The 12,627-nt window shown below is 40.2% G+C and overlaps 1 protein-coding gene across 1 annotated transcript in view; it reads left to right on the top strand.

Annotated features, from left to right (window-relative positions):
* Positions 1-5,469, top strand: part of cxcl12a (chemokine (C-X-C motif) ligand 12a (stromal cell-derived factor 1)) — a 6,486-nt gene extending 1,017 nt beyond the window's left edge. Inside the window, exons 2-4 of the mRNA XM_023410584.2 lie at positions 739-856; positions 1,931-2,014; positions 3,878-5,469. Coding sequence (XP_023266352.1) covers positions 739-856; positions 1,931-2,014; positions 3,878-3,905 — 230 coding nt within the window. The 3' untranslated portion in view covers positions 3,906-5,469. The remainder of the gene's footprint in view (positions 1-738; positions 857-1,930; positions 2,015-3,877) is intronic.
* Positions 5,470-12,627: the final 7,158 nt, after the last annotated feature.

Genomic DNA, 12,627 nt, shown 5'->3' with positions numbered 1-12,627 from the left:
TAGTTTCTAACAAGGAAAAAAAAAACATTTTATCATTTTGTTCTTGTCCTTATTTTTTTCTAAAACCACTTCCACCCAACGGATAAAGGATTTCAGGCATTTTTTTCACCGGTGTTTACCTGAGTTTTTCTTGTAGGTTTCACACAAAAAAAAGAGAGAAAACATAGTCCTATTTATTTTTCCACATTAACTAACCGTGAACATCTGTGTACAAACCTGAAAGCTGAGGTTGTGATGCAGAGTATGCACATCCATCATGAAGTTTAAGGACCACACAGCTGTGTATGACTGAAAGAGCTTAGTGTTTGTGGCTCTGACAGTCCTCACATAAATGTCCCCTTGCTTCTGTGTGAGTTCTGTGGAGGCAAAAAAAAAGGGGGAAAAAATCTATAAAGCGTAAATATGTAATTTTGATTTAATGTTGGCCATCCACCAAATGGATGGAAAGAAAACGATTCCGTAAATCTGCATGTAGAGTGCATGTGTGCTGTTTGCATGCATGGACACATTTCTGTAGGTTGGTAGTGGCTCTACATGCTGCAACTTGTTCCAGTTGTCAAAGATGATGTTGATTTATTTGTTTGATACATCATTTCAATTACAACTAATTAGATTGCTGTAATAATGTTTAATAATGTTGAATCTTACTTATCTTGAACAAAATATTGAGTATCTAGCACTACCCATGTTTCCATGGGCGATTATGACCTTCATCTTATCACTCCTTCACTTTCTCAGCCAAGCCCATCAGCCTGGTGGAGAGATGCTACTGCCGCTCAACAGTCAACAACCTCCCAAGGGGCTACATCCGAGAGCTCAGGTTCATCCACACACCTAACTGCCCCTTCCAAGTGATGTGAGTATTGTTTTGAACACTGGTTTTCCGCATGCACTTCTTCACAAACATGAAGAAGTGCATGCTTTATATCCTGGCCCTAAAAAAAAAAAAAAAATCAGACAGGTTTCCTCCTTGTTGGGCATTTCTCACCATCAATCTCTGAGAGGTGACAGGCCACAGAAAGGAGTCTTGAAAGCATCTGTGCACGCACGCCCCTCTGTCACTCGTCCTCACACACTTCCACAAAAAGCAAGACGTTTTTTGCCACAGGCCCAGTGAAGCATCCACAGGAAGTGCTCTGTTTGAGTACGAGTGACGCTGAAAGGGAGCTAGAAATTGGATGCAGTTTTGTTTTCAACAGGAAAGCAATAATTGTGGGTTTTGTAATTGGGTTTGCTTCTCATTTACTTGTCACGCAGCCTTTTCCTCCTCATACTGTGTTTTCAACCTTTCGGCCTGATCCCATTCATAGTTTTGGCCTGTATGGAGTGAATTTGCAGATGAAAGTGTGCGGTTTGGTTACAGTGGACAGGAAAGCTTCAGGAACAGTTAGGAGTAGGAAATAGAACTGGGAGGTCTTACAGATACACATACAGGAAGAGTGTAAAACTGATTTTAATTACTCAAAAACAGTACACAAGCACCAAAGGCGGCATGATCTCCTGCATAGAGACATATGATCCCATTCTTTAAATAACCACAGGGTTACGCTGGATTTAGAAAGTAGCCTGTAGCTATATGTTGAGGGACTGACTCCTCAACCGCCATTTACTCAAACAAACTTTTTACTGCACATTAATGAGGTATACTTTTCACAGTGGCGAGCTCTGAGAACTGCACATACTCAATATGAATATATGCAGCAGCTTCACAAACGGGGGGTGGGGGGGGGTCAGTGGTCATTATCAAACTTATACACCCCTGTGAAAAAGCTCTCAGTATGTGTCAAACTGACAGGTCAGTGTTAATTCAGTCTGTTTGATAACAAGGTGTCGAGATATCTGATGTTTGACTTCGCGTCATTCACCCTTTCATCTTCAGCTGAGGTAGAGCTGGTTCTCTGAACTCAACTCTTTTCCTTTTTCTGATCAGTGCCAAGCTGAAGACAAACAAAGAGGTGTGTGTGAACCCAGAGATCCGGTGGCTGCAGCAGTACCTGAAGAACGCCATCAACAAGTGAGTGCAGATGAATCAGTCATTTTGGTTCAGGAGTGTGTGTTCGCTGTGATGCTTCTGTTGTCCCCTGTCATTTGTCAGCCTTTAACAGGCAACTCGTCTGGAGCGCAGTATAATCACTTCCACTCTATAGAAATTTAAAGTAAGCAATGCAAGAATGCAAAAACGCAAATGCGCATTTGGGCATCTACGAATAGACCATTGTGAGAGTGACAGCTCGTAAGTGCCCCACTTATATCAGAGCCCAAACTCAAAACATGCTGGTACATGACCAAGTGGGAGTAGAAACTGATTCCACTTTCACACACATACAGTGGATGTGTGACTTTAAAACCACATTTAATCTGTTCTTACTGAAATGCCGTTAGGGTTCACCACAGTTCACACAAGAGGCCTGTGTCTGCAGATGCAGTTTTATAAAATATACACTTAGGCCACACTTGGAATATATACCGTAGAGCTTTGACTATGAGTATATTAAAATTTACTCTGGAGATTTAACCTTAGATGCTGGGAAAAATAGTGCAACTTAATAGCATTACCTTTCACCTCTGGTCATGTAATGTGACATTAATGCAACAGCATGCATTCTGTCTGAGATTAAAAATCAGCTGTCTCCTTCCTGCCCCGAAGAAGGAGACACTTTTCTGAAAAAAACAACAACCCTGGCACCATGAAGTTTATAGAAAGGATCAAGTTGCCATCCTGGAATCTGTGCAGTTATATATTTCTAAGGACTGAGCCCCCCCTTCAGCGGCCAGATGAAACAACTCTGGGTTGTGGAGGCAGATAAAGACTTTTTGGGAGTTCCTGTTTTTCCATGTGAAGAAAATTAAATGAATTCAGATTGTTGATAAATCCTTTGTGCTCCAGCTTCTGACATACACACTCAATACCCACAGACTGATCCGCCCGTATAGTCCCGCAGTCAGACTGTCTGTCTCAAGGATGATTGCGGAGCCTTGACTTGTCGAGGTGTCGACACTCCTCTGCATAACAAAAGCCCATGTAGAGAGTAGATGGTGGTCATTTAAAATGGATAAGTCCTTATGTGTTTCCAATTACACACACAGTGAAAGGGGAGGAGGGACACACTTATTTACAATGTGTAGAAATGCACACGATTGTAATGCTACTCTTTAGTCTGGTAAACAAAACCATGATTACCTTTTTGAATCTGTCGAAATGTGCCTCAGCATTTACAGAGTGTGATCCAAAGTCAACAAACTGCCCACCCATGATCCAGTGTTTACACCGTAGTGTTAATGTACGTCACTCGGCAGCTCCTTCTGATGATTGTTCTGTAAAATAACATATTTAGATCTTTGATTTATAAAAACAAATATTTTTTGTATTTACCAGCAATGAAGCAATGAACTTAGAAGTTTCCGAAAACTCTTCCTGGATAGAAAAACAGAACCTAACAGCAGTTGATTGACTTAAAACTGGAGGCGTTAGATATGGCCAACTAACTTCCAGACTAAAGGGGGACTGGTTTAGTGAATGCAGAATAAAATCGACTTTAAAAAGCCAAATGTTTAGTTTACAATTACAAACAAAAAAACATTTTGGCCCTGTAAACTCTAAGCAGCTGCAATGCTGGAACTGAATATATTCTGAATGTTGGCACTGTCTTTATAACCCTGGCATTCAGTCATGGTTAAACAAATACTCATTAATTTTCAATTCGGTGTTTACTATTTACAAGTTAACAGTTAAGAATTTGTCCAAACCGACATGATACAAATGTTATTTCTTATAATCTCTTCAGCGCTAAATATGTTTTACAATTTTGACATTGCTGTCTTCACATCTTATTTTGTTCTTATAACAAAACATAACGCATTTTATTTTTTCTTCCAGGATGAAGAAATCCAAGCAGGGCAACTAAAACGCCCCGCAGAGATCTTCCTGAGCCATCACTGAGGACCTGGACCATCATGAGATCACCTGGTATGTTGTTTGTCAGCACTTATCCCGGCTGCCACGCCGCGGCGGCCTTTTGCATGGAATCAACCTACAACTCTTCACCGTGAACACTAGCCACCAGCCCTGCCACCGTCTTCACTGCCACCACCACCACTACTCTCACCACTTATAGAGGTCATAGATATTATTAGTGTAAAGTACAATTATATCTATGAGTGTATGTTTTTTCTAACTATAATGTATATACTTTTTGTTAATGGACTTCAACAGTAAAGAGCTATTTTTAGAGATTGTCTCATCCCTGCGGCCTTTCTGTCATTTAGGAAAAAGGATCGACCTCAGGGTCTAAGTTTAAAGGGAGAGTTGTAGGTCAGTAGGTGGGTTTTCTCCACAACAAACACAAGTCAACATCCCACTTGCAAGTAGCAGATTCCTGTGGTCTGCTGGGCCAGTAGAAAACCGATTTATTTGAACAAATCCTAAACATGGGATCTGGTTATCTCTGATTTTAAATTGTGCCAACCGATCAATAACATTATAGCTTCCCTTCTAAAAACTGAGGAATGAGTAGAGTTTGCCAAGATGCATTTCATGTTTCAAGTTAATTGGCACCATGGAATTTCAGTGGGTGCCAGCTACCCCCAGACTGAATATAAGATGCATACAAGATCCTAGTAAAAACGGCAATTACAATGTTTTTGTGTTGGAAATTAAGATGCAGAAAGAGCTCCAGCATTTACTGAGCCGTTCTTTGGCTGTGAGTATATGATCCTGTGTTACCCAACGTGTCTGCTTCATTCGCTCTTGGAGAAAAGCTGAACATCTGGATCCCAACTATTTTTAATTGAGCAAACTTTACTGGAATCATAAAGCTGTGTCAGTAATTGAGAGATAGTAAGAAAAAATGGTGACACACCAATCGCAGTTAGTGGTATTACTAAAAGATTTACTCATGTTATATGGATTCTGAATGAAATAACCTTTTAGTATGAGTCTCCATTTCGAAGAAGGGTGTACAGAAATTTGAATAACAGATACCACATCTGTAGTTAAAACACTACGTTATACTGAGCGCCACAGTCGAGAAAGCAGCACCATTAGAGATGTATATAGATGTGACTACCTACAACTGTCATGCAGATAGCAATGCACTTTATATCTGATGTATTCATGTTTTAACAACAAAAATTTACTATTACTAAGTCTGATCATTAAATTCTGTCTTTTGTCATTATTTTTTTTTTATGTTTATCTTGCTGTTTCCATTCTGTTCTTTTTGATCAATGAATGTGTAGCTGCATTTAACTGTCAAAGTCTGGGAGATCTATTCATCTATTCATTCAAGTCTCCTGTCATATGTGAAATTAATATTATACAAATGTTTTATTTTTGTACTCTTTTATGCATTTATATATGCAAGCATTTAAATGAAGGAACTGTACTCTCACAATTGAGCCACCCAGCCAACGTTTTATTGTAAAACTTGTATGCAGTTGGTCAGTAAAAAAAAAAGGAAATCTTCAAAATGTTATTGTCACTCTTTTAATATATGCTTTGCTTTATGTTCTTTCAATCATACATATACACACTTATACCCCACTGATGCACACAGTTCAGTTAAGTGACTCTATACATCTGTATATTCAGTGTAAAGCAGCAGGCTTTTCCAGGGCCAACGCACAGATGGTGTAATCTTACTGTACCAGTGAGTCAGAGGGTGAATTTGATGCTTTGATGTGAGAACATGTGCTTAGCTTTATTCACAAGGGCAAATGAAAGGCAAGGACAATGATCCTGCCTGTTATTTAACTATTAACTCAACAAGCGGCCATTAGGAAAACATTAGAGCTAAAAGGGATGAACTTTTAACTTCCCTCTAAGGGCATTATGTAAGGCGGAGCACAGTAGTTCATGCGATGAGAGTGGCCCACTGATTGAAACGTCAGGGAGAGATAAAGGGCTGTGATTGGCAGTCCACGACCCATTCTGCTATGGTTACTGATCAGCTTTGAAGTCCAGTGTATAAGCGTGATAAAAGCACAGTCAGTAGCACTCTTGTGGCAGTTAAAGCCATCGATTTAGCTCTGGTGTACCAATCTGGAATCAAAATTAATCACATTTAATCACTGTATGATCTGATTGTGTTTAACTGTGTTAAATGTGGATATCCCTGCAGGAATCTGCAGGTAGCAGCAAGTATTTTCCTCTCCAGTAATATGAAGATTAAGCAGCTTCATATCTCCCAGTGTTAAGTATTTTTTCTCAGAGTAAATCATTTTAAAAACGTTTGTTCACTGAAAATATTTCAATTCAACTTTATACGACAAATAGCTCAAATCTCTTTTGCCTTCTATCATCAGCATGTAAGCCACTGCATTCTCACTGACTGATCTGTGTGGGCTGCACAGGAACATTTACAAATATTATTTGTTCTCTAATGAAAAGCAGTTGTAACAGTTCATAACTCATTGTGTTCTTGGGATCACTGCCAACACCCACCAGTTAAACCGTACAGGTGGTGTGACTGGCTCCATGAAGCCCGAGGGATAATAAAAGGTTTAACTTGATATTTTTATGTGCACATTGCATTTACCTGCAAATGGGAAAAAAAAAACCCAAAACAAAACAAACAAAAAAAACAAGCAAGACGTGTTTGAAAAGCTTGTAAAGATAGGTCGTTCATATAAAATGTGTTGTGTCTGAGAGACAGAACAGCTAATGTCAACATACAGAAGTTGCTGTAACAAAGTCTCCATTAAACAAGAGGCTGAGGAAAGTAAATGAGACATGTTACAGCACTAATGCATCCTCAGATCAAGTTTACCCAAGTGGAAGAGAACAACATGATTAGACAAATTATTGGCAGATTTATGCGACTGATATTCCTCAGTGCCATGTTCGTACTTGAGGCTGTCTGGGCACCAAGCCTAAATAAACACACCTCGGATCTGTTCATCCCAAGCGTGTTTCTCATATTCATCATCAACCTCAGAGTCAAGTACATAAACCTAATCAGCTGTGACTCAGTGCCACTTTGGAGATAAAGAACATCCCAGTAAGAGTAATTTTTTAACAAAGAAGTCTGTTTAAAAGTTAATTAAAATCTGTGTTGCAAGACTGGGTTTTTTAATATTGTGAAATAAAGTAAAGATTTTCTTTCTTTCATTTTTTTTTTCTCAGAAATAATGAAACCAGAAGGCTGCTCAGCACCTCGGTATGAGCTCTATACTGCCAGCGCTGCACTGGTTTGCTCAAAGGCTGAGGAATGTACAAGACAGGAGAAGACATATGAAATTCATATTCTGCAATGCCTTCAAAACTCTGTTGGGGTTTAGAGTTCGACCACAATGTCAGACAAAAAACTGACACCTTGACAGATGAATGAAGATTTGTCATGTGAAATGCAGAGAATGACACAGAAATGAAGGACGAGTGCAGTGAATGTACTCATTTTAACCTACAGTACATGTTCCCTCCATCTTTAACTGTAAGGGCTCCCAGATGTGCAGCCAGTCAAATTCCACTTAGTGGTTATTCATCATGAAAAGCTGAGCACTAAAATATAAAATTTTGGTGTGTGTTTGTGTGTGTGTGTGTGTATGTGTGTGTGTGTGTGTGCATGTGTGTAACAGGGGTCATAGAAAGCCACTTCAAGAAGGTCGCATGACGTTGCTTCACCCGGTCAGACCAGTTTTTAATAAAAACTACAAGGTGGTAAACTTAACCTAGGGTCAGTTTTAATATTCGTGTGTGTGTGTGTGTGTGTGTGTGTGTGTATGTGTGTCAGTGAGTATGTATATGTATGCATGTGTGATGTCACTTCCTGACTCCACTCAAAGACCATTCAAACCTACAGCCAGTCTGGAAATTTAAGGGCCCTAATAGTTTGTCACCAACCAAAATGGCAAGTGATCATGGAATTCGGCCAGTGGAGCGAACTTCGAGGTCAAAACACAGGCACCCACTCATCATTGAGGTTTGACCGTGGACAAGCAAAGTGTCGTAACACGACAATAATCTCTTAGAAGGAAATGGCCAGTTGCCGAGCAGCTGTGATCTTAAACTTGTGAAGTGTTTGAACTGGCAGGACGAGGATGTGACTGCACACAGATCTGGTGTTATTCAGGGCTTTGTGGTCCACTGAAGGTCTGATTATATTTGTTTCTAATCCGTGAAAATGCTCTCTGGTTTGCACGCCTTTTAGATAAATACTAACTTTCTTCCCTAAAGTCACTGGTATGTCCACACACAAGAAAAAACACATTTATGACATGGTGTATATCTTTTGTTCTGCTGAACTTTTGGACATCTTCTGTCATTCTGTTTCTGTGGCATTTTAAAAAGCCTATTAGTGTGAGAAAATGGACTGGTTTTTGTATGAAAACATTTGATCTCCCAAAGGGAAACTTGACATCTTCTGTTTCACCCCCTCAACAATTTGCTCGGAGCACAGGGTCAGCTACTGCAGGGCAGACACTCGGCTGTCATGTGGAATTAATCTTTATTTTTTCCTGGTCTGAAGGGCTGTTTGTTCTTGATTTCCTTGGTACCCAGCTTCAGTTTCTCAATACACAATCAATAAAGATGAAGTGGCAAAACTACGATTAAAGATTTCGACACCTATAGAAATCTTAGTCTGAGATAATGTTACATGTGATAATATGCATTATTGATGTAAATGAACACACTGAGCATTTTATAATCTTTTTAATTATTCCTTATCGTTCCATTAACTGTCAGTCAACAAACCTCTATAATACAGCGAAAGAGAAAAATGTTTTCCTGAATACACGGACTTCAGATATGAACTTGACGAGGTGAGGTGGCATACCAGTTGTAATATATCATGCATTATATAGATGCATATCTTGCATACAACGCTGTCTGCAGTCTTTTTTCTTTTTTCAGATAGGATGCTCATAATCACTGATTCTTTCCCTTTTCTCATCAGAGCAGACGTTGTTGTTGACCCTCCAGCGCACAGAAAATAAAGCAACTTTATTCTGACTGTGATTCCTACATAGAAAGTTTCTTCTTAAATTCTCTGAGAGGTTGATGTGTGTCTGGGGGAAGTGTGTATCTACAGCTCCCGCGCTCTCTAAACCACAGCTCCCTTCCTGCTCCCCCTTTCTGTTGGTATTTACCCCCCTCGTCCCAGACCAGGCCACTGCCCTGGGGCATCGGGTGCACCAAAATCATGCTCCCCAAGGGAAACATTAGCGGAGTCATAGCTGTTGTGGTATCAGATGACCCGTAGCACATTTCCACAAGTGCACAGTCATATTCTTAAAAGTCCCACGTAATGATTTGTAAATGACTTGTTGATTGTATAAAGGGGGGCCACTGAGTGTTGTTAATTACCTTAACACTGCCAGTGACCCGCCTGAACATTAATCACAATTATGACAAAATTACTCAGCCCAACGTCTCGGAAGAGTTTGTTACTGCAACGGATGTTGAAAGTGACCAACATGCAGTGTGTAATAACAGCGGCATGTGTGTGTGTCTGTTTGAGAATAAGTGTGAGGCTAATAGAGGGGCCCATATGAGCAGTTAAAATAGCCCTCCTGCAGTCTGTCCGCCTTTCATGTGCTAATATTTCAGAGGTTATGAGTCCCAATACCATCCATCTTCACACAGATGTTTGAATGTGAAGAAAACACACACACACACACACACACACACACACACACACACACACACACACACACACATATATATAAGCGGCACAGGACATGGGGCCTTCACTCCACACAATAACACCAGCTATTGACCACATTCCTTTGGAGTGATTCTGTTTTCAGGAGAACCACAGCGAACCCTGGATGTTAGGTATGGATGAGACACAAAGGAGGCGCACACTCAGGGGACAGTAGGAGGCCTCGGTCTGCGGGGCCCAGAGAAGCCGAAACACCACCAACTTTAAACCTCACCCACATATCGCACACTGTGTTGCCCTCCATCTTCATTCCTTTCAGGATTATCGCCCACATCCTAATTGGTGGATCTTTCCATAGTGGCTCCATGAATAGCATGTTTAATGTCCTCCCATATCTAGCTCTGAGTGCCACGTGACACCGAAAGAGAGGGAAAAAAGAAAACCATGACAGATGAGACTAACCATAAGAAGAACGAAACAATTACACCATTATCTGGGGATGAAAGTGATATACTGTACATGCCTCATCTCCAGTACCACAGAGGTTTTTTTTTTATTTGAGGTCGATCACTATAGAGACTCCTCTGTTGGGCTGCAGTGTGAGTCAATGCCTGAGCACGCTGTCCAGATGCAACAGACAGGGAGGTCTGATGGCTAATACCATCCACCAATATTGTTCATCCTCAAACAATTAAATTTTCTAGAAACAAAGTGAATAAACTGTCATTTGACCCGCAGTACATCTGAATTGCATTTAGATGTAAGTGATACTCCAAAAATATTTGGGATTGTTTATAAGGCCTTTCCTGCACGGTACCAGCTCAACTCAACTCTACCCGCCGTTTTTAGTTTTCCATCGCGCAAAAGTTGTGGATAGTACCTGATACCTGGTACGGTTTTTGGTATCACCACTACTGTGTCGTTGTTGTGCAACATGGGACGTTCTGAACAAGCCACCATTTTTAAACAGCCAAGCGACTGTACACCGCTCACCGTAGCATGGCAACCTGCAAAACCACGCCATGGTCAATTGAGGGGGTGCAGATGTTCCTCTGTCTGATTCATTCATGTGTGTGTTGCGTTGAGTGGAAAAAGAAGCAGCTGGTACCAAAAGCAAGTATGTCTAGCAGAGTCTAGCTGAGTGAAAAAATGCTATTTATTTCAAGATTGTTTTATCTTTGGTACATTTTAAAACTAAGCCATATTAGAAGTACATTTTCCAAACACACTGCTACACAGAGGACACTGCACAAGTTTCATTTTACCAAAATTAATGGAATTATAAAGAAATCTCTGTATGTTCTCCAAAATATATGACTCAGTGATGGATATATTCAGTATGAGTATGTGTAAATAAAGAGTATGCTCTATATAAAGGTTTGTTTTGGGAACGTTCCTTCTATGTGATTTTTCTGTCATATCTATCATAAAATTTAATGTGGAGAATGTGTTTGGTCATAGTCTACCTATAAAACTTATAAAATAAATGAAATGTATTTTACAACTATGTGGATCTATGCAGTGGCTCCAATGACAGAAACATCTCTACAACTATGAGGTGGATTGCAAAAGTTTTCCATTGAGCTAGAAGATGAAATGTAACGACTTTACTGATCCAGTGACTTTTCACTTAGCAACACAATCAGGTCGACATCTAATTTGCATCAGACCTTGGTTTATGACCAAATACCTGCAAAACTGAAAATGAGTTCCACCAGCCTCAGCTGTGCTTTGTGTTTAGTGATAATTACAAAATGTTACCATGCTAACACACTACAGTAAATACTGAATATTGTAAACACTCAGCCTGCTCAACATCAGCAAGTTTATACTGTCACTATGAGGCTGTAAGCATGTTGATGTTAGTGTTTAGCTCCAAACACCACTGCGTCTTTAAGAACAGCCTCACAGAGATGCTTGCATGGCTGTACCCTATTAGTAATTCTTTTGATAAATTTAGCATCAGCAATGATAATTTCATACATTTTTAGTAATGTGAGAACAACAGCATTTGTGATCAGACGACTAATCCAGCTTTGAGTACTGATCAGTAGAGAGAGAACACCAGGCCAATTTGTTGTAAGACAGTCAGTAGTTAGCCAGTCTTCACACTGCAGCTACGCCAGAACAAACATCGTAACCAAACGTTTAACAAGAGAAAAGGGAATAGTATTTCCACTTTCATTCTTCACGCCTTGCCAGTCCTCGTCCGAAACTGAGCCAAGACAATAAATCCTTGCCCACTCTGGCTGGAAGAGAAGTGCAGCATCCAAACCCAACATGTTCTCATATGATCACACAGATCTCAGCTCCAACTTCACTCTGGTGCTTCACTCTGGTGCTCTTGAGTGCCTAACACTCAGTTTGCAGGAAACCCAATCGCAGCATGGAAGTGAAGTAAAGTTGTGAAGCTGAAACCACGGGCACAGAGGAATATTTAAGACCATCCACCTTGCACTCCGCCCGGCGCATTTGTTTCCATCCATCTGGCTGCCTCAATGAAGCTTTACTGGAATCGCGTCTATTGTTAAAGGAGAACGCAACCTCACAGACACACCAGTTGTCTGCTGCAGTTTGCATAAAACACATCAAAGAAATGAGAACAAAGGCTGTCTAATACCCAGACTGAAAGGAATTCCATATCAATCTGGTATGAATTGTACAATACATAAAGAAAATCTTGTAAGTTGGCTGTTTATTCTTGGCCCCAGTACAGAGGAGGAATGTTTGGCTACTGCCTTTTAATATCAGGAAGTATTTTTACCGATAAAATAATTCCCTTCTTAACTGTCACAAATCAAATTTATTCCACTTCCAAAGAAAAACCATTGGATCATGTGTATTTCAGTGGGTGATCTTCTGACAAGCACAGGTTGTGCAGCTCATAAAAGCTGTGTCCAAGTTAAGATTATGAGCAATGAACTTTAGTGTTTCAACACCACTGTACAAGTCAGCTAAAAAAAAAAAACTAAACTTGGACACAGTAGAGACAGATCTGGCATGGCTCTTGTCTTTAAAGAGGCTG

This window comes from Seriola lalandi, unplaced genomic scaffold (genome assembly GCF_002814215.2).
Source record: "Seriola lalandi dorsalis isolate HSWRI2012SDOR001 ecotype SW California unplaced genomic scaffold, Sedor1 jcf7180002054426, whole genome shotgun sequence".
NCBI lineage: Eukaryota > Metazoa > Chordata > Actinopteri > Carangiformes > Carangidae > Seriola > Seriola lalandi.
This window is presented reverse-complemented; position numbering and strand designations above follow the sequence as displayed.